Raw genomic sequence first — 26672 nt, 5'->3', positions numbered from 1 at the left:
CGGGGCTGCTGCTCAACCGGCGGCAGCAGCAGCAGCAGCAGGAGGAGGTGGTGGTGCTGGAGGAGAGGAGGTTCGTATGTTGGTGTTGGTGCGGTGTATTGGACTTGCGTGTGTGACTATGAGCGTGTGTGACTATGAGTAATTTGTGACTAGGTATTAGGTGTGTGTGTGACTAGGGGTCTCTGTGAGTAGGTGTGTGTGTGTGTGACTAGGTTGGTTCATGTAACCCGCATGCCCAGCCACCGCATGCCGAAACAGCTTTTGTTCGGCCAGATCGAGGGGGCTAGGCGGGCGCGGCATGGGCTAGAGAAGAGATGGAGTGATGTGGTACAGGGGGACGTGGAGCTGAGTGGACTTGCCGATGACTGGTACCAGCGGTGTCAAGATCGGCCTCTGTGGAGGAGGCTCGTGAAGGATGCTACTGGGCAGTTGGAGGCAGTCGCCCTCCAACAACAACGGAGGGCGGAGGAGCGACGCTCACAACAACGAGCCGAGCGCCGTGTGGCTAAAGCATAGCAGGTTGGCACAGGTGGTGCATCAGCCAGTCATCTCAGTCAGTCGACCCGTAGCACCTGGGTCTGCCCCGTGACCTCCTGCCAGCGGGCGTTCAACACTTTACGTGGCCTCAAGGTGCACATGGCCTGGCACAAGCGTCGTGGTGACGTCACCGCCACTTAGTGGCGAATGGCGGTTGTGTGACTAGGTGTCTCTGTGAGTAGGTGTGTGTGTGTGACTAGGTGTCTCTGTTAGTAGGTGTGTGTGTGTGACTAGGTGTCTCTGTTAGTAGGTGTGTGTGTGACTAGGTGTCTCTGTGAGTAGGTGTGTGTGTGTGTGACTAGGTGTCTCTGTGAGTAGGTGTGTGTGTGACTAGGTGTCTCTGTGAGTAGGTGTGTGTGTGTGACTAGGTGTCTCTGTGAGTAGATGTGTGTGTGTGACTAGGTGTCTCTGTGAGTAGGTGTGTGTGTGTGACTAGGTGTCTCTGTGAGTAGGTGTGTGTGTGTGTGACTAGGTGTCTCTGTGAGTAGGTGTGTGTGTGTGACTAGGTGTCTCTGTGAGTAGGTGTGTGTGAATAGGTCATGGCCTCCCCTTGCTCAAATTAGTAACTGGTGTGGTGTGTAAATATCACCACTGGGGAGGCGGCCGGGCGTGGTGTTGGCCACCCACCCGCTTGTGTGCAGTGCCGGCCTTCATAGGTGCTCGCTATCAGCACGTGCCCCAACAGTTTGTTCAGGCTACACAGGGGAACTCTTTTTGTTTGCTGTATTTATGTGACGAGGTGTAAGTGTGATTAGGTGTCTGTGTGACAAGGTGTGTGTCTTGTGTGACTAGGTGTGTGTCTGTGTGACTGGCCATAAACTCCCTCAAGTCCCGTTTCCCGCTTCATCGGTGCTAGTCGCTTACAGCCCTTGCCCCAACAGTCTCTCAAGGCTCTATGGGCGATCTTTGTTTTTAGTTTGTGTTAGTCTGATCGATGCCTTTGTCTATGTTTCGTGTTTTGAGTGTCAGAGGTTAAGTATGAGCAGTGTAATCAAAGCAGGATTTTTTTCTTTCTGAATTTATTTAATAATGATGACGATTTGTGACGTTTGCCCTTCTGTTCTACAGACTGAAATATGTCCATCCCACAATATGCCCAATGCATAAAACAGAGAACCGTGCTCTGCGATTCCCTCTCTCAATCTGAACATGATTTCATCTTCTCGTTGTATCCTCTAGCAACCACAAGCAAGAGAGGGGTTGTGCGCAACCATGTGGCACGAGACCAAGGAGGAGATGACGAAGATCATCTCGTCCATCCTGAGGTGGTGTATTCCCTATCGCCCAATTCCATCAAGCGGCCGGATCCCAAGGGCCAGTGGGGGTCCCTCGCGATTATGCAGATGGGGTGTGGTCACGGCACCGCACACTTTCAAATGCCCTTCTGCGGCCGTCTGGAACACTCTTCCTTCCGATATTAGGAAACAACTGGAGCTATTTACTTTTAAATAATATTGACAACTAATTTCTTCAGAATTTATTTTTGTGTTTAGATTGTTGTCGTTCTCCTGCACATTCGATTATCTTGGTTGGGTATGTATGGTGTGAAATAAGTCCACCACACATACGTACATTCATTTCTGCAGGGCACCACACCAGTCAGGCTACCACGCTACCGCGTCCCTCCCTTCAGCTCAACGAGATTTGAGGATATTAATCTAAACTGCACGTTTAAAGTGTCCTGAAAAAAATATATCGTGATATATGCAGCAATGCATATGCCGGTGAAAAAATGTTAAACAAAATAGAACCACATTACTGTGGCTCTTATTTGGACAATCTACAGCAATGCCATATTACCATGTCGCATATACGACCGTCATATTTCGACCTTGGACATTTAACCGCTTACACGCAGTGCAGTATTTGTGGGCGGTGTATTTTCAATTTTCTTTGGATGCTCGTAAATATGACATCTTCACATGGAGCAGCGCGTTACTAACCTCGAGAACATTTGCCCTCCTTCGAACGTCGCAACTAATCAGCTGATCGTGTTTAACGCGGACCGGTCTTTGTATGTGACCATTGAACGATGTTTGTGAATTGTGCAAGCTGTAAACTTCTCTTGAGTTAACACGTCTGGGCTCCCGCAACAAAAATTATTATGATGCATGCTAATATTGAGAGCGTCGACAAGTGAGAGCCTGGGCAGGTGAGAGCCTCAACCAGGTGAGATCCTGGACATATGAGAGCCTGGATGGGTTAGAGTCTGCTTCTTGGTTGCTCCTGCGTGTGCACCAGTGGGAGATACAGAGAGAGCTCCAGACGGCTGCTGACTGGTACAGCTACAGAGAAACGCACTCATCCAGAAGCCGGTGCCGGCGATGGGTAGAGATCGTTGTGAGTTGAACTCAGTAGGATGCGGTGGAAGTTTGCTGTGATCAGTGGGATGAGAAAGGTGTAGGAAACGTTTCGGCGGGAGACCTTGGGAGAGCGCTCGATTGCAGAGGAGAGCGATGCTGTACCATGACCTTGACTCGATGGGGAGCGTGTGGCGGGATAACAATAACGACCCTTCCCCCTTGCCGCTGCCAGGCTGGACAGGAGTGAGCCAAAGGATCTCAACGTCGGTTCCCGCGGCAGAGGGAAGAAGAAGAATGAGAAAAAGGAGGAGATGGAGAAGAATGAGAATAAGAAGGAGGAAGAAGAGGGGAAGGAGGGGCAGGATGGGAAGAAGGAGGAGGAGAAGGAGAAAAATAAAGAAGAGAAGAAGAAAGAGAATGAGGAAAATAAGCAGAAGGAGGAAAAGGAGGAAAAGAAGTGGGAGAAGGAGAATAATCATGAGGAGGAGGAGGGGAAGATGGTGAAGCGGGAACCGTACGACTTCTCGGCTCACATCTACTTCGACGACGCCTTCGAGAGGAAGGGAGATCGCATGGTGCTCAACCAGTTCGTGACCAGCCTCACGGACGTCATCGCTGAAGTGTGCCGGTCAGTGCACCGGATGTTATTCTGTGGTAGCGATGAGCTGGGTGGGTGGGTGGAGGGAGGGAGGGAGGGATGGATGGATAGAGGCACGGGCCTTGTAATAACAAAGCACGGGACGACACGGGGTGGTTAAGCTCAGCTCGTGGTGCGAGAGACCACGGGAAGGATGGCAACAGGTTGCGCCGATGCCTTCGTTCAGAAGTGAATAGATCATGGTGAACGATGACGATGATTGGTGATGGTCACGCAGATGAACGTCGTGAGTGCGGATCGCAGGGCTAGCAATGCCTTCCTTGCGTCACCATCACCGTTGTTGAGTGCAAATCCGAAGGTGCACAAACTGACAATTGGCCGGCAAACAGAGACACTATGGTGGGCGGTGTGATAGATGGACGTTCACGCGCGTGTTGAATTGAGCAGAAACCTCATCTGTTGAACTATTTTTTGCACCATACGTAGCCAACCTTGCTGTAGAGCGGACTAGGCGCTTAACATAATTTACACAAACGGTGCAGCACTGGGGAGATAAAAGCAGGCGGGTGTGGTGCTGGTCACTCACCCCCTTGTGTGTCGGGCCGGCCTTCATGGGTGCTACTGGCTAACAGCCCTTGCCCCAACACTCTGTTGAAGGCTATACGGAGGGATCTTTGTCTTTTGTTCGTGCGTTGGTAAGAATTTGGGCAACGAGACGACTCAGTCTGGGCGACCGAGGCCCTCGCCGTGGGTGGAGCAATCGAGCAGCGAAGTTCGTGTGAACAGTAACAATGGTTGTAGAAGTAGTAGCGATAGAAGTGAGATACGGAGGCGACTGACTGGCAGAGAGCGAGCAAACGACTGGGAAATAATCTTTGAGTGCTGGATCATCAGTCACCCACGACTGCTGCTGCTTTACTCAATTCCGAATCAGAATATGTATTTATACTGCAGGAGGAATTCGATGAGCTAAAAGCTCTATTTCACAGATGTCCAGCAGGGGCGGGTCAGACCGTTACCTCAACAAACAACACGATAGGAGTGCAAAGTATAGGACAGGTTAGCAGATCACAAATAAAACGAAACTATTCTTTTTTTTACCAGGTAAGACCCAGTGAGGTATAATCTTTTTTTTAGAAGCGCACTGGCCGCAAATGATAGCGTAACGAAGTGGCTTATCATGTGGAAATTTATAGCAGCAAAATAATCAAAATTATTTAAAAAATTCGAGTGCAGCAGTGAGGTGGCAACTGGGGACTTCATCCCAGATATGACAGCAGTAGCAGCAATGGAACATAGTAATTGGGGAACGTGTTCTTTTTCGCTTGTGCTGCTGCTGCTGATGTGAAGGTATTTTGAGAAAAACTCGAAGATTCCACAAGAGGCGCCCTCAATGGAGAGGACTCAGACGCCGTATAGAGCGCGACTCTTCTACAAACTCCCGCACGGCAACTCGCTGTGCGTGCACCTCAAAGACAAGGAGATGATCCGCCACCGCAAGCGCTGGTCCCAGGTATTTGTTGCATCCCTGGGCTTCAGATCTTCTGCCCCAAATCTCATTGGGCCACAAACCCTACAACCGCATCCACACTTAGAGCATAGTAGCAACAGCAACAGCTGATGTGCTTATACATGACGATGACGATTATGCACAATTGGAAAAGTAAATATCTCCGGTCAGTGTCCGGCGACGATACGTATGTATGTTGAACTTCTATTGCACTGTACCTCACCAACCATGCTAATTGGTGGTACAGAGAAAGATAAAAATAAATAAACACAAAAAAGCAGTTCTAAATAAATTAGTATCCAATCTAGAGTTAAAAGTGCACAGCTTCGGTGCATTCCTAATATCGACAGTGGTCACCACCTGGAACAGAGCGACTGAACACACAACGACTCAACACCCGATTCACAACACGAATGAAGGGAGAGGCATCATCACAGCAGCGATGATTCGCCACTCCGCTACTCCTGACGCAATCATCTGGATCGTCAACCACCTCGATGTAAATTTACAGCTCGCTCTACGAGTCGACATGAGCATCAGCCGTAAGAAGCAGATGGCAATAGCTCACATCTATTGAAGCCATCTGTATGCTACCTCGAGAGTCATGCTCTCATATTGAAATTAAATCACGTGATGCTTAATTATTCGTTTCACGTGCGAATCAGTGCACACCATAGAGACGAAGATACCCCGTATAGGCTCAGCAGGCTTTTTGGGGCAAGTGCTGTAAACGAGTTGCACACAGCAGTGTTGTCCGTGACCGAGTGTTCCCCGACTCGATTGATTTGGTGTTCCGTGGTGTTACCCGTTGAGTGCTATGACGATGATGATGACTGCACCAGGGTTGTTATCGATGTATCACAGCAATCTCACGCCGATGCTCATTTGCGTGTTGTTCTATTGCCTTCTATCCACGACTGGGGGGGGGGGGGGGAAGGTTGGTGGCGCTGTTGAGTTACACTTGAGCAGCACGCGCCGTCATGGCCATTGGGTCGAGAATAATAACGGAGCGGCAGCCAAATAATAGAACTCATTGCGGAGAGGTGACCACTGGGGAGATGGAGCGATGGAATCAGTCGGTAATAGAGGTTCTGGGTGGATAACGACTCAGGATCTCATGAAACATCGCGACGACTTGGGTAGGTCTTAATCCAGTAGTGGATCAATCACGGTTGCTGCTGCTGCTGATGGTGATTGTTGTTATTAAACCCCTTGACGTGTTCTGTACAGGTGATGTACTTGTACTACCTCCTTGGCTGGAAGATCTACCACAAGATCCACACAGTTAAGAAAGATGAACAAGAGGAATGGGTAGAGGTAAGGATTTTGTAAACTGCAAAGACAACGACGCCTCATATATCCATTAACAGACTGTTGAGGCAAGTGCTGTTAGCGAGCACCTGTTAAGGGTGGGATGGCATGCGAGCGGGTCGTGTGTCCAACACCACGCCCATCCGTCTTTGTCTCACCAGTGCTAATGTTTACTCATTTAAGGCTAAGCCGACATAGGGGAGGCCACTTTCAACTTAGCAGTATAAATGGGTAGGCCCTGCACATTCCGTGGATGGGCAGTTCTACATGTGAATACTCACACTCTACCCCACCGCACGCGAACCGCACGCAAGCTGCCCATCCAGGGAACGTGCAGGGCCTACCCAATTATACTTCTCCCAAGACGTGGGAGCAGTGTGGAAGTGTAGGCCAAATACACCCTGCTAGGGTGCCGCCATGGCGAGATTTTAACTACCTCGCTTGGTATGCAGGAGGCACTGCGTTAGATCCCGACCCTGATGCCTGCATATTTTAAGTTTACGTGTCTCTCTCCCCTTGGCCGCATGGATATATCTCTGGGTCCTCCGGTTTTTCCCACCACATTTAGAATCAACATCACGCATTTCGTGAATTTGGCTGCTATAAATATCCAAATGATAATCCACTTTGTTGAGCTATTATTTGTGATAGCCAGGTCGCTTCTGAAAAGAGCTAATTGCTCAGTGGGTCTTGCCTAGTAAATTTAAATTGTTTCGTTTGTTAGAGGGTCTCTCTCTCTCTCAGGCCCTTTCCCTCTGGGTTGAGGCCCAGTCATAGCGTGCACTATGCGTGTCTCTGCACACAGAGTCGGCACATTTAGAAGTTAATCTTTGGTTGCCTTTCTGGCACAATCTGTCACTCAACGCGCCATCATCACGTTGATACTCAAAATAGTGTACTGGGTTCCACGGAGGCACACACTTGAACTCGGAGGCAACACGTTTATTCTTACACCCCAACAGGGTAACTACATAAACATACAGCAGGTTAACTAGACGACAACGGGTAACTAGACACAACGGGGTAACTACATAACCGGGTCAGTAAGTAACACACTGCCTGACCCACGATGCCGAGCGTAAAGACCGACGACCGAGGATCGAAGAGGCGTAGCACCGACGCGTTCCATTCCAACAGACAGCCTGGATCGGCTCTCGGGACCTCCCTTTTATGCCCCTGAGCGTGGCCTGGCTCCGACCTCGGCTACGCACCCTTCTGGATATTACCAGAAGGTTCTGGGCCTAATATCACGTGTCCCTCTCGCCACCTTTTGGCCCCCCTCATTTTCCTGTTCTGGTCACGTGCCCTCTCGGGTTCACCTAGACTGTCACGTCCTCAACTGCCCTCTCTCTGATAGTCACCAGAAGCATGCCCCGTAGGGCGCCCTTCCATGCCAAACATACTCTGGTGCCAGAGAGAGGCTCTAACACGCACAGTTCCTCTCTTCTGTCAGTAGCTGGCGCTAAACGCCGTAGTGACCCAATATAGGTCACTACAATAGCAATATAACTTTCTATACAAAAAGAAAAAAATATATACACTTATTACAGTTGTTTAAAATAGAAGTGTAAAATAGGTTTGCGGCTGAAATTTATTTGTATTTATGTTTAACTTCTTTAACACCGTACGTAGCCAACCGTGCTAATCGGAGGTGTGGGGGCAGGACAACAAACCAAACACAAAAAGCAGTTCTAGAGAATGTAGTTTCCAATCTAATTGATTATTTAAAAGTGCAAACCTCCAGTTGCTTCCTAATATCGGAAGGAAGAGCGTTCCAGACAACCGTAGAAGCGCATCTGAAAGCGCGAGATGCAGTGCCCATCTTTGTTCGATGGCTCGCCCAAAGCCGCTGCTGCGAGGATGACCGGAGTTAGTTGTTGGTGTACGCAAGCGAAAAGAGCCGCGTTGTTGCTGTTGAGTTGTCACTTAATGAAGTGACGATGGAGTCGAGTGTGTGCACCGCTTCAGGGAGGTTGTTTCCAGAGGTTGTAGCGCTGCAGATAGAAACGATCTCTCCACCCGCGTGGTTGTTATTAGGAATCCACTGGAGCTATGCACTTTTAAATAATCTATTTGAACACTCATTTCTGTGAAATGCAGTTTGTGTTTAGTTTGTATCCTTTCCTGACGAACATGGTTGGCTACATACGATGCGAAAGAAGTTATACATACATACAATATACATACAGCTAAGGCCGTAGCCATGGAGTCAACATTGGGGGGGACTAAGTCTTCCAGGGGGTCTCCCCCAGAAAAAAAAATCTTAATTTGAATACTGGTTTCCTGCCATTTCCTGCCTAAAATATATAAAAAAATATTCACTAACACATAGGACTTTTTTTTACAATAATGTCTAATAGTGTATTGTATTCCAATGCTCTGTTTTTTCTTATTTACCTTTTCTTGTTTCATTGTATGTAATGGCAGAGATCAGGGATTAATAAAGTACAACCATAACTACAATCATATAAACAGAAATGTATTTTATAGCAATACATTGGGGGGGACATTTTGAGCATATTTGAATATTGGGGGACACATCCTCCTTGCATACAGCATGCATACGTTGTGTGTTTGGTTGTTAGAGGTTGGAGAAGGAGCGTTGGGGTTGAGGAGCTAAGTGAGACGGTTGCTTTGCTTGCTCTGTACGAGGTCACGGCTGTAATGCCACCGCTGTTGCTGATCTGTCTCCATGCCACTACTTCCCGTTCACCCCCGCAGAGGAAGAAGCGCAACACCTACGTGCTGGCCTTGGACGGAGACACGGACTTCTACCCCTCGGCGCTCTCCATGCTGGTCGACCGACTCACGAGGGACTCCACCGTTGGCACCGCCTGCGGGAGAATTCACACGACGGGCGTGGGTGCGCAGACAGCTGTGGTGTGTGTGGTGGTGCAGGGTGTGTGTGTGTGGTGCAGGGTGTGTGTGTGTGGTGCAGGGTGTGTGTGTGGTGCAGGGTGTGTGTGTGGTGCAGGATGTGTGTGTGGTGGTGCAGGGTGTGTGTGTGGTGCAGGATGTGTGTGTGTGTGGTGCAGGGTGTGTGTGTGGTGCAGGATGTGTGTGTGTGGTGCAGGATGTGTGTGTGTGGTGCAGGATGTGTGTGTGTGGTGCAGGGTGTGTGTGGTGGTGCAGGGTGTGTGTGTGTGGTGCAGGATGTGTGTGTGGTGCAGGATGTGTGTGTGTGGTGCAGGATGTGTGTGTGTGGTGCAGGATGTGTGTGTGTGGTGCAGGATGCTTGTGTGGTGCAGGATGTGTGTAGTGCAGGATGCTTGTGTGGTGCAGGATGTGTGTGGTGCAGGATGCTTGTGTGGTGCAGGATGTGTGTGGTGCAGGATGTGTGTAGTGCAGGATGCTTGTGTGGTGCAGGATGTGTGTAGTGCAGGATGTGTGTGTGGTGTAGGATGCGCGTGTGTGTGGTGCAGAGTGGTGGTGCAGTGGTTAGTGCACTGCGCTATGAACCTGGCGACCCAAGTTCGATTCTCGCTCAAGGTCAACACCAGTGACGATTATCTGAACCGGTCCCGGGCCTCCCCTAGGTCGACTCAGCCTCAAATGAGTACCTGGTGCGGTGTGTAAACATCGCCACTAGGGAGACAAAGGCGGTCGGGCGTGGTGCTGGCCACCCACCCCCTCGTGCGCCGTTCCGGCCTTCATAGGTGCTCGCTAACAGCACTTGCCCCTACAGTCTGTTACAGGCTATATGGGGGATCTTTGTCTTTGTCTGGTGGTGCAGGGTGTGTGTGTGTGGTGCAGGATGTGTGTGTGGTGCAGGATGTGTGTGTGTGGTGCAGGATGTGTGTGTGTGGTGCAGGATGCTTGTGTGGTGCAGGATGTGTGTAGTGCAGGATGCTTGTGTGGTGCAGGATGTGTGTGGTGCAGGATGCTTGTGTGGTGCAGGATGTGTGTGGTGCAGGATGTGTGTAGTGCAGGATGCTTGTGTGGTGCAGGATGTGTGTAGTGCAGGATGTGTGTGTGGTGTAGTATGCGCGTGTGTGTGGTGCAGAGTGGTGGTGCAGTGGTTAGTGCACTGCGCTATGAACCTGGCGACCCAAGTTCGATTCTCGCTCAAGGTCAACACCAGTGACGATTATCTGAACCCGTACAGCGGCTCCCCTAGGTCAACTCAGCCTCAAATTATAACCTGGTACGATGTTTAAATGTCGCCGCTGGGGAGACAAAGGCGGCCGGGCATGGTGCTGGCCTTCATAGGCGCTTCTTGTGAACAGCACTTGTTCCAACTGTCTATTAAGGCTACACAGGGGATCTTTGTCTTTGGTGCGGGATGTCACCAGATATCAGCAGCGCCGAGCCTGGACAGGGTGCGTGTGGATGGCAGATGTGTACAGCGTGATTTTACTGGTAGGAAACGTAGTGCACTGGAAGCCCAACCGGGATTAATTCACAGGAGGCAGGGGATTAATTGTGTATGTCTGTGGATGTCTGTCCACGTGGGAGGGGTGCGGCTGGGTGGAGAAGGGATGGTAAGGAGGGGCTGGGTGGGGAGGGTGGGGAGGGGCTGGGTGGGGAGGGTGGGGCTGGATGGGGGGTGGGAGGGGTGGGGCTGGGTGCGGTGGGGCTGGGTGGGGAGGGGCTGGTCACCCCGTGGTGCCCTTATATGGACTGGAAGCCCAACCGGGATTAATTCTCACAGGAGGCAGGGGATTAATTGTGTATGTCTGTGGATGTCTGTCCACGTGGGAGGGGTGGGGCTGGGTGGAGAGGGGAGGGTAGGGAGGGGATGAGTGGGGAGGGGCTGGGTGGGGAGGGGAGGGTGGGGCTGGGTGGTGGGAGGGGTGGGGCTGGGTGGGGAGGGGCAGGTCACCCCGTGGTGCCCTTATAAAACTCAACGTTTAACCTACTCACGCCGGCTTGTGCCCGCCCTCACAGTCGGGCATATTTGCGGAATACACCACGTGGTGGTGCCGCCGTTGACCCTGGCCATTGACCGAGCAACCCAACGTTCCTACCAGCTCCCTCCACAGGAATGTGTTAATTGTTTACAAGTTATGGAAATGTGAAACCCGCGACAGTGATTAACGTTCGGATCGGATCTGATTTTGTTGATTTCGCATTCTGGGTGGGGAAATCAACGCCCCGCCCACCCCCACTTCCTGGTCGTGCCACACAATTTAACTGTGCGAACCGCATGCCCGCCCCGCACGTTTTATTGCTCGGCTTTTTATTGCTCGGCGTATTAACTTCAGCACCTTGAACGCCTTCGCCTCTGTTAAAGTCCTGCAGTAAAATGGCACTCAACCCAATCAGATTACGCACAACCGTTGCAGGTCGGAATTAAGCATTCAACAATTAATTCCCATCAGGTTATCGTTGAAGTAATTGGAAAACATGCAAATGCAGTGGCCTAGGGTGTCCCTGATGCAATCCTCACACAAGATTCACCCTCAGTGCACACGCTGTTTCAGCAGACTAATAGAACGCCAGTTTCACACGTAGGCTTTTGCAAGCAATATTATTCATAATAAAGGTTTTTGTGTTAGTTCGCATACGTATAAATGTTTAGTAACCCTCTACCTCCCTACACAGCCAGTCAGGTTTGTCACTTAAACAAAATGCGCCAACATTTACAATTCGAGTACGATTTGTGAAATCGCCCGATGATGCTGAATGCAATTACCAGCAAATCCTCGTACTCAAATTGTAAATGTGTTGTCTCTCTCTGCTTGTGTCTGTCTTTGTGTCTCCGTGTTTGTCTTGTCTCTTTCTCAAATTTTACACTTAACTTCTAATTTAGTAATCTTTGGAAGAACGTAATCAACCAGGCTATGCGTTAATTGTGTGTTGACCGACTCTCTGTGTTGCATTGCAATACTTTCCCAAATTTTACTAAGTTTTTTTATTCAGTTGATTTTCTCTGTGTCTCCATGTTCTCTTTAGTATTTCCTGCAGTCACGAAAGCTCCAAAGCTCTCATTGACGTGCTAATTTATCTACCCCCCCTCTCTCTCTGCCCCCCGCTCTCTCTATTTAAGTCCTCGACACAGAGGCCATGTTTCTCTGTGTGCCTATGTGTGTGTCTCTCTCTGCTGACGTGTCTGTATATGTGTCTCCGTGTCCGTGTTTTGTCTCTCAAATTTAGCAATCTTTGGAAGAGTGTAATCAACCAGGTAGGGTTGATTACGTTGTATTGCATTATATTTCTAAGTTGACCAGGTTTGTTTTTTCTCATTCATTCGTACATGATGATGATTGCTTGTGTTGCAATCGAAACGTCGTATTCTATTATTTAATTTATTTTGTTTCTACGTGACTTTACCGAAAGAACCAAAAAGTAATTCCTTCAGTCACGAAAGCTCCAAATCAAGCTTACTGGCTGTGTTGGATGGAGGAGGGTTATGACACATTTATACTTACGTGATCTAACCCAAAAACCTTTAATGTGAATCACAGAACGCCGTTGCTACCACAACTACTCGGGATGTTTAAATAAAGTTAAATAAACACACACGTAAGCACAGTGGAAGGATTGTAATTAAATCAACACGCATCCACCACAGCAATACCGAGTGGACATGGAGCAGGATTAGTATATCATGAAGTGGTCTGAGAAAGACCACTACCACCGCTAGTAATGGAAGTTTAACTTTACATAACTCAAATGAAATACCAAAATACTGCAAAGACTTCGGAGTAAATTACGCAAATCCTATAGAATTGTTAAGTGAAAACAAAATCAATATCATTATTATCAGCCGTGGTCCATACACTGCGGGATGAAGGCCTCCCCCCAAGTCGTCGCCATCTCTCACGACTCGCGGATGTAATAATCCAACACATCGCCAACCTTGGTAATCTTTCGATTTAAAGCTTTCGTGACTGCGATGATTCATCTTCTTTGGTTCTTTCGGTAAAGTGACGTAGAATGAGAATAAAATAATAAATTGATAAAATAAAATAACACAATAATATTCTCACGACGTTTCGGCCACAACACAAGCGGCCTTCATCAGGTGAAGGGACGAGACTGTCTGGTAGGACAGCGCTGGAGTGAAAGAGCCACGTTCAGATCACGGCCTTTAAGCTGTGTGAGAGGAACAAAGCGCCCTCAACTTTAGCACCACAAGATCCAGGTCCGTTTCAACACATTACATAAAATCCGTGATCTGGTTCCGTCTGTAAAAGATGTGATTCCGGACATACAATACCCTGGTATCTACAAACTAAGTTGCCTCTGTGGTAGTAGTTACATTGGAGAAACCAAACGCCATGTCTCGGACCGCATTCATGAACACAAAGCAGACCTTAAACACGATAGGACCAACACCTCGGCCGTGGCAGATCATTGTTATAATTCAGTAGGCTCACATGACATTGACTTTTCCAAGACAGAGGTTCTTTGTAAGCCATCTGGTTACCATGAGAAATTCGTTCATGAGGCTATCCACATATACAAGCACAGAGACAATTTCAACCGAGAAGATGGATTCTGGCTTAGCAATCATTGGAAAGATTTGATAAGCCATTTCAGGTCTTAATTGATTGTTCACGCTTACAGTGGCTTTCAGACAACATACATTAATTTTTTCGTCTCTCCCCTCCTCTTTTCAGAACATAGATGGACTCGTCCTTCTAAATAAACTGCTAAATCGCTGCGCGTGGCGCTGTTTTTTATAAATAAATACACGGTTTAAAAATAAATAAATTTATGCAAACCGACACACCTGATGACGACCGTTTGTGTTATGGTCGAAACGTCGTGAGAATTTGTTTTATATATATTTTATTATTTTATTGTTTCCCTTCAACGTGACTTTACCGAAAGAACTAAGAATATGAATTACTGCAGTCACGAAAGCTTTAAATCACAAACCCACATCATTAACACGGACCCACATCATTAATAAGAAACTCACATCAACGCGAGGTTACATCTTTACCACTCACCCACAACACTGGACATCTGTGAGAAAGAGCTGTATAGCTCATCTGACTCCAGTATAAATATTCTGATTCTGACATGAACTCACATCGTCACGACTCACTCACAACACACCACCATCACTATCAGTAACACCACTAACGCCACCACTCCTCCTGCCAGTACACTACACAGACACACACGTCCTCACCACTCACATCACCACTCACCTACAGTTCCTCACTTCCTCCAGAGAGTCGCTGCTTGTCCTCTCGGTGCTTCTCTACCGCCACATGTGAGAAAAAAGATCGGCAGAAGCAAGTGGGGGCGGGGCTCGGTGATCACGCCCTCAGTGACGCAATATCCTGTGAGCCCCTCCCCCCCCGCACCTTCCCCCCCCCCTACGCCCCCTCCCCCCACTAACACCACCAAATACAAAGCTCCCCCGTATATAGCCTTAACAGAGCACTCCTAACAACAACCCCACCTCTAACAACCCCACCACCAATAACAACCCCACCACCAATAACAACCCCACTACCAATAACAACCCCACCACCAATAACAACCCCACCACCAATAACAACCCCACCACTAACAACCCCACCACCACTAACACCACTACCACACCACCACTAATACACAGTTCTGATCCACACCTCAGCTGCTCCCCACACGCGATGCTTCTGCTGCTCTCTCTACTTCCGCTTCCGCCGGTGAACGTGGCGCCAACTTCTGAAGCGGTTCGCTGCCTGGGCCTCCTCTGGGTCGACTCAGCCTGAAGGTGAGAACCTCGCATGGTGTGGACACCTCAGCAGTGGTGGAGGAGAGACAAAGGCGGCCCACAGCCGTAGGCTTCTAAACAGCTGCTGGGCTCACGGCATCGGTTCAAGCAGAGCCCGGCTCTGCTGCTGAGGCACTGAAGGTGGAAAGCGCCCCAGAGTGGCGCTCGAGTTGAGCCATTGCTGCTGATGAGAGGCTGATGGGATCAGTCAAATATACTTTTTTTTATCTTTGCAAGGAAGGGTTTATTGTGAAGGAGGCGAATCGCGTGCTGGCGGAGGAGGCCTCCACTAGACGCCGCTAATTAGGGTATTTGGTCTACTCTTCCACGCTGATCTCCACGTTTTGGAGCAAGGTGGGCGTACCCCCACTTTACCCCACCACATGCGGGTCGTTAGCTCACTGGACTTGCACTGCAGAGGTGCAGGTTCGATTCCATCGCCCACACACCCACCCACTCACTTGCCCACTCACCAACTCACCCACTAACCCATCTATCCACCCACCCACAGGGACATGTGGAGACACACGGAGACACATGGACACACGGATACATAGAGCCTTGATAAAGTGGTTGTGTAGGTGGTGTTAGAGTATCAGCATCAATGTGGTTGTTGTGGTTATGTTGCTTGTTATGGTTGTGGTGGTTGAGGTGATGTTGGTTGTGGTGGTTTTGGATGTGGTGGCTGCAGTTATAGCTGTGGTTGTATCGCTGGTTGTAGTGGTGGTTCAGGTTTTAGTTGTGGTGTAGGTGGTTATGTTAGTTGTTATGGTCCTTTTGGTTGTCGTAATAATTGCGGTTGTGGGGGGTATATTTTTGTGGCTATAGTTGTGTACGTGGAGTGGAGGTTGGGGTTTTCATGGTTATAGTTACAGTTGTGGTTATGTTATTGTTGTTATACTTGGGGTTGTGGTTATAATTGTGATTGTGGTCAAAGTTGTGATGGTTATGTTATGTTTTTGTGGTTATAGTTGTGGTGAAGGTGGTTATGTTGGCTTTCATGGTTGTTGTATGTGTAGGGAGCGGTAGAGTAGCGGTTGAACGCCACGCCACGGACCCGAGGAAGTTCGATTCCCGCTCACGGCCAACACCAGTGACGATCATCTGAACCAGTCCAGGGCTTCCCCTACGTCGACTCTGCCTGAAATGAGTACCTGTTGTGGTGTGTAATAAACATCGCCACTCGGGAGACAAAGACGGTCGGGTGTAGTGCTGGCCACCCACCTGCTTGTGTTCCACACTGCGGGCCTCCATAGGTGCTCGCTAACAGAACTTGCCCCAACAGTATGTTATAGGCTATAGAATAATTTTTTGTCTTTTGTTGTTGTATGTGTGTTGAACTTCTTTCGAACCATATGTTGCCACCTGTGATAACCGGAGATGCGGTTATAGGTGTAGTGGTTATATTATGGTTGTGGTTATAGTTGTGTCTGGTTTTAGTGCTTAGAGTTGTGGTTATAGATATGGTTATAATTGTGGTTATAGTTGTGGGTGTGGTTATAATTGTAGTTGGTTTTGGTTATAGTTGTGGTTATAGTGGTTATGGTTGTTGGTTATGGTTGTGGCTGTGGTTACATTTGTGGTTGAATTTGTAGTTCTAGTTGTGGTTGTTGGTTTGTGGTGGTGAGGCTGGTGCAGGTGGTGGGTTGGAGGCCACGTTCCCTGCCCATGCGGTTCCAACAGCGATGGCTCCCTGTGCTATGTGGGTCACATGAACTTGTCTCCCAGCATGCCTTGAAGTCATCATTATAGGAGCCCTCGCCTCCTCTACGCACTCTCCTCCTATCTCTCCCCTCTCACCTCCACGCACTCTCCTCCTACCTCTCACCTCCTCCCCGTGTCTCCCCCTTTCTCTTTTTCCCAGGGTCTCCCTCCTCTCTCTTCCCGTGTCTCCTTCCTCTATGTCGCCGTGTCTCTCTCCTCTCCCTCCCCGCGTTTCCCTCCTATCTTTCCCCGTGTCTCTTCTCTCTCCCGGCTTTTCCCTCTCCAACCTCCCCCTGTCTCCCTCCTCTCTCTCTCCCCGTGTCTCCTTTCTCTCCCCGTGTCTCACTCTTCTATCTCTCCCTGTCTCCCTCTTGCTTCCCGTGTCTCACTCACTCAGCCACCCACTCAGCCACTCACTCAACCACTCAGTCACTCAGCCACTCAATCACCAGCCACTGACTCAATCAGCCACTCAATCAGCCACTCAACCACTCAGTCACTCAACCACTCAATCACCCAGCCACTGACTCACTTAGCCACTCACTCAACCTCTCACTCAACCTCTCACTCACTCAACCACTCACTCACGCAGCCACTCACTCACGCAGCCACTCACTCACCCAGCCACTCATTCACTCAGCCACTCATTCACTCAGCCACTCATTCAACCTGTCAATCACTCAACCACTCAGCCACCAACTCAGCCACTCACTCAACCACTCACTCACTCAGCCACTCAAACACTAACTTACTCAGCCACTCACTCAGCCACCCACTCAGCCACTCACTCAACCACTCAGTCACTCAGCCACTCACTCACTCAGCCACTCACTCACTCAGCCTCTCACCAGCCACTCACTCAGCCACTCACTCAACCACTCACGTACTCAAGCTCTCAATCAACCACTCACTCACCCAGCCACTCACTCAGCTGCTTAGTCACCCTGCTACCCACTCACTCAACCACTCACTCATTCAGCCTCTCACTCAGCCACTCACTAACTCAGCCACTCTCTCATTCAATCACTCACCTAGCCACCTGCTTATTTGTTTATTTTACCAGTAAGGCCCATAAGATATATATCTTTTTCAGACGTAACCTGGCCACATATGATTGCCCAATTAAGTGCCATTTTACGTGTCAATTTATATCAGCAACTATAAATGTGGAGTGACAAACAGGAGCCGGACAAAAATTCACACAACGAAGGGGAGAGTGAGAGAAACATGCGAACTCCAAATATACAACAGGCATCAGGGTCAGGATTGTTGTATATATTGTCTTGAAAAATAATAAAAATGAAATGAAAAATGCAAAAGGTGTAATTTTACAAAATTAGGTAATTATGTAAATTTATGCAATTACGCTAATTAGGCTCAGCTTTGTTGTCTAGGGGTATTACCAATCGTGATAATTGTCAGTGATGTGTGGGTTCTGGGTCCATATTTGTCGTGTCACTGGGGTTTATAATAGGCTGGTAGGGTGGGTTTATAATGGCCATGTAGGGTGGGGTTATAATGGCTAGGGAGGGTCAGTTCATAATGGCCAGGTAGGGTGGGGTAAAATGGCCTTGTCAGGGGTCCACCTCCTCCACCACCAGTTCCACCTCAACCTCCTCCACCTCCCACCTCCTCGCAGGAACCCAGACCCAACAGGTGCCATGGGTTGCCACGCTACGTGCAGGAGGAGGAGCTCATCACTTGAATGTGACGAGCAGTGAGCTCACCACTTGAATGTGACGAGCAGTGAGCTCATCACTTGAACGTGAGATGCAGGGAGCTCATCACATGAATGAATGGGACATGCAGTGAGCTCATCACTTGAATGTGACACGCAGTGAGCTCAACACTTGAATGTAACATGTAGTGCACTGACCACTTGAATGTGACATGCAGTGCGCTCATCATTTGAATGTGACATGCATTGAGTTCGCCACTTGAATGTGACATGCAGTGAGCTCACCACTTGAATGTGACGTGCAGTGAGCTCAACACTTGAATGTGACATGTAGTGCACTGACCACTTGAACGTCATGCAGTGCGCTCATCACTTGAATGTGACATGCAGTGAACTCACCACTTCAACGTGACATGCAGTGCGCTCGTTACGTGAATAAGACATGCAGTGAGCTCGCCACTTGAATGTGACATGCAGTGAGCTCATCACTTGGACGTGACATGCAGTGTACTCATCACTTGAAAGTGACATGAATTGAGCTCATCACTTGACATGCCATTTTCTACATCACACGACTATACTGACTATATATGATGGGGTATAGTCATGTGATGTAGAAAAAAGTTTAGTTGGAGGCATATATTTTGTGACGTAAAATTGTAATGTATAATGACTTTTTTGTTAGTAGTAGGGTAGTTGCAGTTGCTTAGCGTCAATATACTAAATTCCTCTGCTGATATGTAACCTCAGCTTATTGGAGAGTATATTGAGTATATTGATTATATTGATGTAGTTTATATTTTAGTTTTTTATCAGTTTACTACATGGTAGTCATTATTTAGTGTAGTGTATACCCAGTTACTTAATGTTAACAGTTCAGATTATTGGAGAGTATATTGAGTACATTTATTATATTGATGTAGTTTATATTTATTTTTTTCACATCGGTTTATTGCATGGTAGTAGGGTATGTGTAGTTCTTTAGAAACTCCCTTTTTTATTTTCCACATAATGAACTAGCTTGATACGCGGTGGTTTGGGCTGTTGCAGTTCTTTATTATTAAAATTGTATCTCCCTTTATTATTGCCAATCCTACATGATACACTAACATAATATGACTTTGAGACCCCCCACCTGCCTACACATTCCACAAGGAGTGACTAATCCCATATCTGCATTTGTCATAAACATGCTAAATTCCTCTATTATGTAAACTTCTTTATCAAGACGCTCTCCTCCTCCCACCCAATTTAAAATAGGCTGCCAAGCTTAGCAGTGTTCGTTAGGACGCTGTCTTTCCGACAGCTCTGTTTCTTCACCTGCGGACGGCTGCATGCGTTGTGGCCTAAACGTGAGAATTTTATTATATTATGTTTGATTTTTATTATTTTATTATTTCCCTTCTACGTGACTTTACTGAAAGAACCAATAATATGGTGCATACCTACTTTTGGTGGGACCTGCTTTCCCTAGAGCAGTGCATACTGACTGTGGTAATACATGCTATCACTACAGCATTGCATGCTGACTGGTGGTATCCTGCTATGACTACAGCATTGCATACTAACTGTGGTGGTATCCTGCTATGACTACAGCATTGCATGCTGACTGTGGTGGTATCCTGCTATGACTACAGCATTGCATGTTGAGTGGTGGTATCCTGCTATGACTACTGCATTGTATGCTGACTGTGGTGGTATCCTGCTATGACTACAGCATTGCATACTGACTGCGGTGGTATCCTGCTATGACTTCAGCATTGCATACTGACTGCGGTGGTATCCTGCTATGACTACAGCATTGCATGCTGCGGTTGTATCCTGCTATGACTACAGCATTGCATGCTGACGGTGGTTGTATCCTGCTATGACTATAGCAGTGCATGCTCACTGTGGTGGTATCCTGCTATGACTACAGCATTGCATGCTGACTGTGGTGGTATCCTGCTATGACTACAGCATTGCATGCTGACTGTGGTGGTATCCTGCTATGACTACAGCATTTCATACTGACTGCAGTGGTATCCTGCTTTGACTTCAGCATTGCATACTGACTGCGGTGGTATCCTGCTATGACTACAGCATTGCATGCTGACTGTGTTTGTATCCTGCTATGACTACAGCATTACATGCTGACTGTGGTGGTATCCTGCTATGACTACAGCATTGCATGCTGACTGTGGTGGTATCATTCTATGACTACAGCATTGCATGCTGACTGTGGTGGTATCCTGCTATGACTACAGCATTGCATACTGACTGCAGTGGTATCCTGCTATGACTTCAGCATTGCATACTGACTGCGGTGGTATCCTGCTATGACTACAGCATTGCATGCTGACTGTGGTTGTATCCTGCTATGACTACAGCATTGCATGCTGACTGTGGTGGTATCCTGCTATGACTACAGCATGGCATGCTGACTGTGGTGGTATCCTGCTATGACTACAGCATTGTATGCTGACTGTGGTGGTATCCTGCTATGACTACAGCATTGCATACTGACTGCAGTGGTATCCTGCTATGACTTCAGCATTGCATACTGACTGCAGTGGTATCCTGCTATGACTACAGCATTGCATGCTGACTGTGGTTTTATCCTGCTATGACTACAGCATTGCATGCTGACTGTGGTTGTATCCTGCTATGACTATAGCAGTGCATGCTCACTGTGGTGTTATCCTGCTATGACTACAGCATTGCATGCTGACTGTGATGGTATCCTGCTATGACTACAGCATTGCATACTGACTGCGGTGGTATCCTGCTATGACTACAGCATTGCATGCTGACTGTGGTTGTATCCTGCTATAACTACAGCATTGCATGCTGACTGTGGTGGTATCCTGCTATGACTATAGCAGTGCATGCTGACTATGGTGGTATCCTGCTATGACTACAGCATTGCATACTGACTGTGGTGGTATTCTGCTATGACTACAGCATTGCATACTGACTGTGGTGGTTTCCGGCTATGACTACAGCATTGCATGCTGACTGGCGGTATCCTGCTATGACTACAGCATTGTGATGCTGACTGTGGTGGTATCCTGCTATGACTACAGCATTGCATGCTGACTGTGGTGGTATCCTGCTATGACTACAGCATTGCTTGCTGACTGTGGTGGTATCCTGCTATGACTACAGCATTGCATGCTGACTGTGGTCGTTTCCTGCTATGACTACAGCATTGCATGCTGACTGGGGTGGTATCCTCCTATGACTACAGCATTGTATGCTGACTGTGGTGGTATCCTGCTATGACTACAGCATAACATGCTGACTGTGGTGGTATCCTGCTATGACTACAGCATTGCATACTGACTGCGGTGGTCTCGTGCTATGACTTCAGCATTGCATACTGACTGCGGTGGTCTCGTGCTATGACTTCAGCATTGCATAGTGACTGCGGTGGTATCCTGCTATGACTACAGCATTGCATGCTGACTGCAGTTGTATCCTGCTATGACTTCAGCATTGCATGCTGACTGTGGTTGTATCCTGCTATGACTATAGCAGTGCATGCTGACTATGGTGATATCCTGCTATGACTACAGCATTGCATACTGACTGTGGTGGTATCCTGCTATGATTACAGCATTGCATCCTCACTGTGGTGGTATCCTGCTATGACTACAGCATTGCATGCTGACTGATGGTGTCCTGCTATGACTACAGCATTGCATACTGACTGCGGTGGTCTCCTGCTATGACTTCAGCATTGCATGCTGACTGGTGGTTTCCTGCTATGACTACAGTATTGCATGCTGACGATGGTGGTATCCTGCTATGATTACAGCAGTGCATACTGACTGTGGTACCTGCTATGATTACAGCAGTGCATACTGACTGGTGGTACCTGCTATGATTACAGCAGTGGAAACTGCTGTTGTGGTACCTGCTATGATTACAGCAGTGCATATTGTCGTGATACCTGCTTTGATTACAGCAGTGCATACTGACTGTGGTGGGACCTGCTATGATGACAGCATTGCATACTGACTGTGGTGGTATCCGGCTATGACTACAGCATTGCATGCTGACTGTGGTTGTATCCTGCTATGACTACAGCATTGCATGCTGACTGTGGTGGTATCGTGCTATGACTACAGCATTGCTTGCTGACTGGTGGTATCCTGCTATGACTACAGCATTGCATGCTGACTGTGGTGGTATCCTGCTATGACTACAGCATTGCATGCTGACTGTGGTTGTATCCTGCTATGACTATAGCAGTGCATGCTCACTGTGGTGGTATCCTGCTATGACTACAGCATTGCATGCTGACTGTGGTGGTATCCTGCTATGACTACAGCATTGCATGCTGACTGTGGTAGTATCCTGCTATGACTACAGCATTTCATACTGACTGCAGTGGTATCCTGCTATGACTTCAGCATTGCATGCTGACTGTGGTGGTATCCTGATATGACTACAGCATTGCATGCTGACTGTGGTGGTATCCTGCTATGACTACAGCATTGCATACTGACTGCAGTGGTATCCTGCTATGACTACAGCATTGCATACTGACTGCAGTGGTATCCTGCTATGACTTCAGCATTGCATACTGACTGCGGTGGTATCCTGCTATGACTACAGCATTGCATGCTGACTGTGGTTGTATCCTGCTATGACTACAGCATTGCATGCTGACTGTGGTTGTATCCTGCTATGACTACAGCATTGCATGCTGACTGTGGTGGTATCCTGCTATGACTACTGCATTGTATGCTGACTGTGGTGGTATCCTGCTATGACTACAGCATTGCATACTGACTGCAGTGGTATCCTGCTATGACTTCAGCATTGCATACTGACTGCAGTGGTATCCTGCTATGACTACAGCATTGCATGCTGACTGTGGTTTTATCCTGCTATGACTACAGCATTGCATGCTGACTGTGGTTGTATCCTGCTATGACTATAGCAGTGCATGCTCACTGTGGTGTTATCCTGCTATGACTACAGCATTGCATGCTGACTGTGGTGGTATCCTGCTATGACTACAGCATTGCATACTGACTGCGGTGGTATCCTGCTATGACTACAGCATTGCATGCTGACTGTGGTTGTATCCTGCTATGACTACAGCATTGCATGCTGACTATGGTGGTATCCTGCTATGACTATAGCAGTGCATGCTGACTATGGTGGTATCCTGCTATGACTACAGCATTGCATACTGACTGTGGTGGTATTCTGCTATGACTACAGCATTGCATACTGACTGTGGTGGTGTCCGGCTATGACAACAGCATTGCATGCTTACTGACGGTATCCTGCTATGACTACAGCATTGTGATGCTGACTGTGGTGGTATCCTGCTATGACTACAGCATTGCATGCTGACTGTGGTGGTATCATGCTATGACTACAGCATTGCTTGCTGACTGTGGTGGTATCCTGCTATGACTACAGCATTGCATGCTGACTGTGGTCGTTTCCTGCTATGACTCAAGCATTGCATGCTGACTGGGGTGGTATCCTCCTATGACTACAGCATTGTATGCTGACTGTGGTGGTATCCTGCTATGACTACAGCATTACATGCTGACTGTGGTGGTATCCTGCTATGACTACAGCATTGCATGCTGACTGTGGTGGTATCCTGCTATGACTACAGCATTGCATACTGACTGCGGTGGTCTCGTGCTATGACTTCAGCATTGCATACTGACTGCGGTGGTCTCGTGCTATGACTTCAGCATTGCATACTGACTGCGGTGGTATCCTGCTATGACTACAGCATTGCATGCTGACTGCAGTTGTATCCTGCTATGACTTCAGCATTGCATGCTGACTGTGGTTGTATCCTGCTATGACTATAGCAGTGCATGCTGACTATGGTGATATCCTGCTATGACTACAGCATTGCATACTGACTGTGGTGGTATCCTGCTATGATTACAGCATTGCATCCTCACTGTGGTGGTATCCTGCTATGACTACAGCATTGCATGCTGACTGATGGTGTCCTGCTATGACTACAGCATTGCATACTGACTGCGGTGGTCTCCTGCTATGACTTCAGCATTGCATGCTGACTGGTGGTTTCCTGCTATGACTACAGTATTGCATGCTGACGATGGTGGTATCTTGCTATGATTACAGCAGTGCATACTGACTGTGGTACCTGCTATGATCACAGCAGTGCATACTGACTGGTGGTACCTGCTATGATTACAGCAGTGGAAACTGCTGTTGTGGTACCTGCTATGATTGCAGCAGTGCATATTGTCGTGGTACCTGCTATGATTACAGCAGTGCATACTGACTGTGGTGGGACCTGCTATGATGACAGCATTGCATACTGACTGTGGTGGTATCCGGCTATGACTACAGCATTGCATGCTGACTGGTTGTATCCTGCTATGACTACAGCATTGCATGCTGACTGTGGTGGTATCGTGCTATGACTACAGCATTCCTTGCTGACTGGTGGTATCCTGCTATGACTACAGCATTGCATGCTGACTGTGGTGGTATCCTGCTATGACTACAGCATTGCATGCTGACTGTGGTGGTATCCTGATATGACTACAGCATTGCATGCTGACTGTGGTGGTATCCTGCTATGACTACAGCATTGCATACTGACTGCAGTGGTATCCTGCTATGACTACAGCATTGCATACTGACTGCAGTGGTATCCTGCTATGACTTCAGCATTGCATACTGACTGCGGTGGTATCCTGCTATGACTACAGCATTGCATGCTGACTGTGGTTGTATCCTGCTATGACTACAGCATTGCATGCTGACTGTGGTTGTATCCTGCTATGACTTTAGCAGTGCATGCTGACTATGGTGGTATACTGCTATGACTACAGCATTGCATACTGACTGTGGTGGTATTCTGCTATGACTACAGCATTGCATACTGACTGTGGTGGTATCCGGCTATGACTACAGCATTGCATGCTCTGCTATGACTACAGCATTGTGATGCTGACTGTGGTGGTAGGGGTATAGTGCTGGCTGCTGGCAGCAAACGGTAACTGCGGTGCACGGCAGTACTCGCGTCAGCAGGCCACAGTATATATGAGAGGAGAACATCTATGGGGAAAGGTCATAGATTGGGCCTATCGGGAAGTCCTGGGAACCCACTAGTAGGTTCCAGAAGTGGGGCTTGGTCGGGGCGGAGTGGAGCATAAGAGTGGGCCCTGAGCGGGAGCTCAGGGCTGTTGCTGGAAGTGGAATCCCCGTCATGGTTGTTCAAGACCATTGTCATCGCCATCTCGTCGTCATTACCATGTCCTCGTTGTCGTCTCCGTCTTCACCATCCTGGGGTGCGGATATTATTTCCCCTTCTATCAGCCCATGGGGGGCTTCCATTTTATGGGAGTCTGCGATTTTGCATTGATTTCCGCAAGCAGAACACATTTTCTGTGGCGGACGCGTATCCACTCCTTTGGATGGATGAATCCTTGGATGCCTTGTTGTGTACACGGTTCTTTTTAACCCTCGATTTGTTGTCCGGATTTTGGCACTTGCCCTTGGATGAAGAATCCAGGCCTAAAACCATGTTCCAAACACCCCAAGGATTGTTCCAAGTTAATTGCCTCCCTATGGGGCTGCATTCGGCTTCTGCCACATTCCAGCAGCTTATGGAAATGGTCTTGGCAGGTCTTCAATGGGACTTGTGCCTCATTTCCCTGGACGATGGCATTGTATTCGGGGGCACAATTCAGGAGCATATTCTTGGTTCTTTTGGTAAAATCACGTAGATAGAAAAATATAAATAAGAAAATTTTAATAAAAATTTTAAAAAAATAATAAAAATAATGATGAATTAAATATTATGAAAGCAAAAAAACACAATAAAAATAAAAAATAAAAATAGTAAAATAAAATTATAAATAAATTAAAAATAACAAATACAAAAAACCTAAGACGTTTCGATCGCAATACAAGTGGTCTTCATCAGGCGGAGAGAAAAGAGGCGGCAAGCCTCCAAATGTATAAGGGTTCCAAAGTGAGTGGGCGGGGGACGAGAGCTGCGCAAGCAACACGCTAATGCAGGAGCTTGTGCAGCGCAAACAGCATGGGCGGGGCAGCCAGTCAGCCAGCGGTAATGTAGGAGCAGACAATGGGGGCGAGGAAGGGGGCAGAGATAGGGGGAGAGGAGGGTGGAGGGGGGGGGGGTCAGAAATAGGGGGGGAGAGGGGGGTAGAGATGGGGGGGGCATTTCAACTCGCTCCACACATCCACACTACTGACGGTAAAGGTTGACAAGAAAACACAAGTCATGACCCAAAGTGGTTGATGACATCTTTCCAATGATTGCTGGGTTTAAAACCGTCGTCTCGGTTGAAATTGTGACTGTCTGTATATATGGATGGCTTCGTGAACGAATCTTTGTTGATAGT

General features: G+C 48.1%; 1 protein-coding gene across 1 annotated transcript; it reads left to right on the top strand.

Annotated features, from left to right (window-relative positions):
- The first annotated feature begins 1720 nt into the window (after window positions 1-1720).
- On the top strand, window positions 1721-10730 carry LOC142923367 (uncharacterized). The gene is made up of 5 exons (XM_076064455.1): window positions 1721-1802; window positions 3073-3468; window positions 4789-4951; window positions 6179-6265; window positions 8981-10730. The coding sequence occupies exons 1-5, from the start codon at window positions 1750-1752 to the stop codon at window positions 9833-9835; spliced, it is 1554 nt and encodes a 517-aa protein (XP_075920570.1). The 5' UTR covers window positions 1721-1749; the 3' UTR covers window positions 9836-10730.
- Window positions 10731-26672: the final 15942 nt, after the last annotated feature.

The sequence above is a fragment of the Petromyzon marinus genome, unplaced genomic scaffold, assembly GCF_048934315.1.
Source record: "Petromyzon marinus isolate PM22_M1 ecotype Great Lakes invasive population unplaced genomic scaffold, UKy_Petmar_22M1.pri1.0 PM_Scaffold_46, whole genome shotgun sequence".
Classification (NCBI taxonomy): Eukaryota; Metazoa; Chordata; class Hyperoartia; order Petromyzontiformes; family Petromyzontidae; genus Petromyzon; species Petromyzon marinus.
This window is presented reverse-complemented; position numbering and strand designations above follow the sequence as displayed.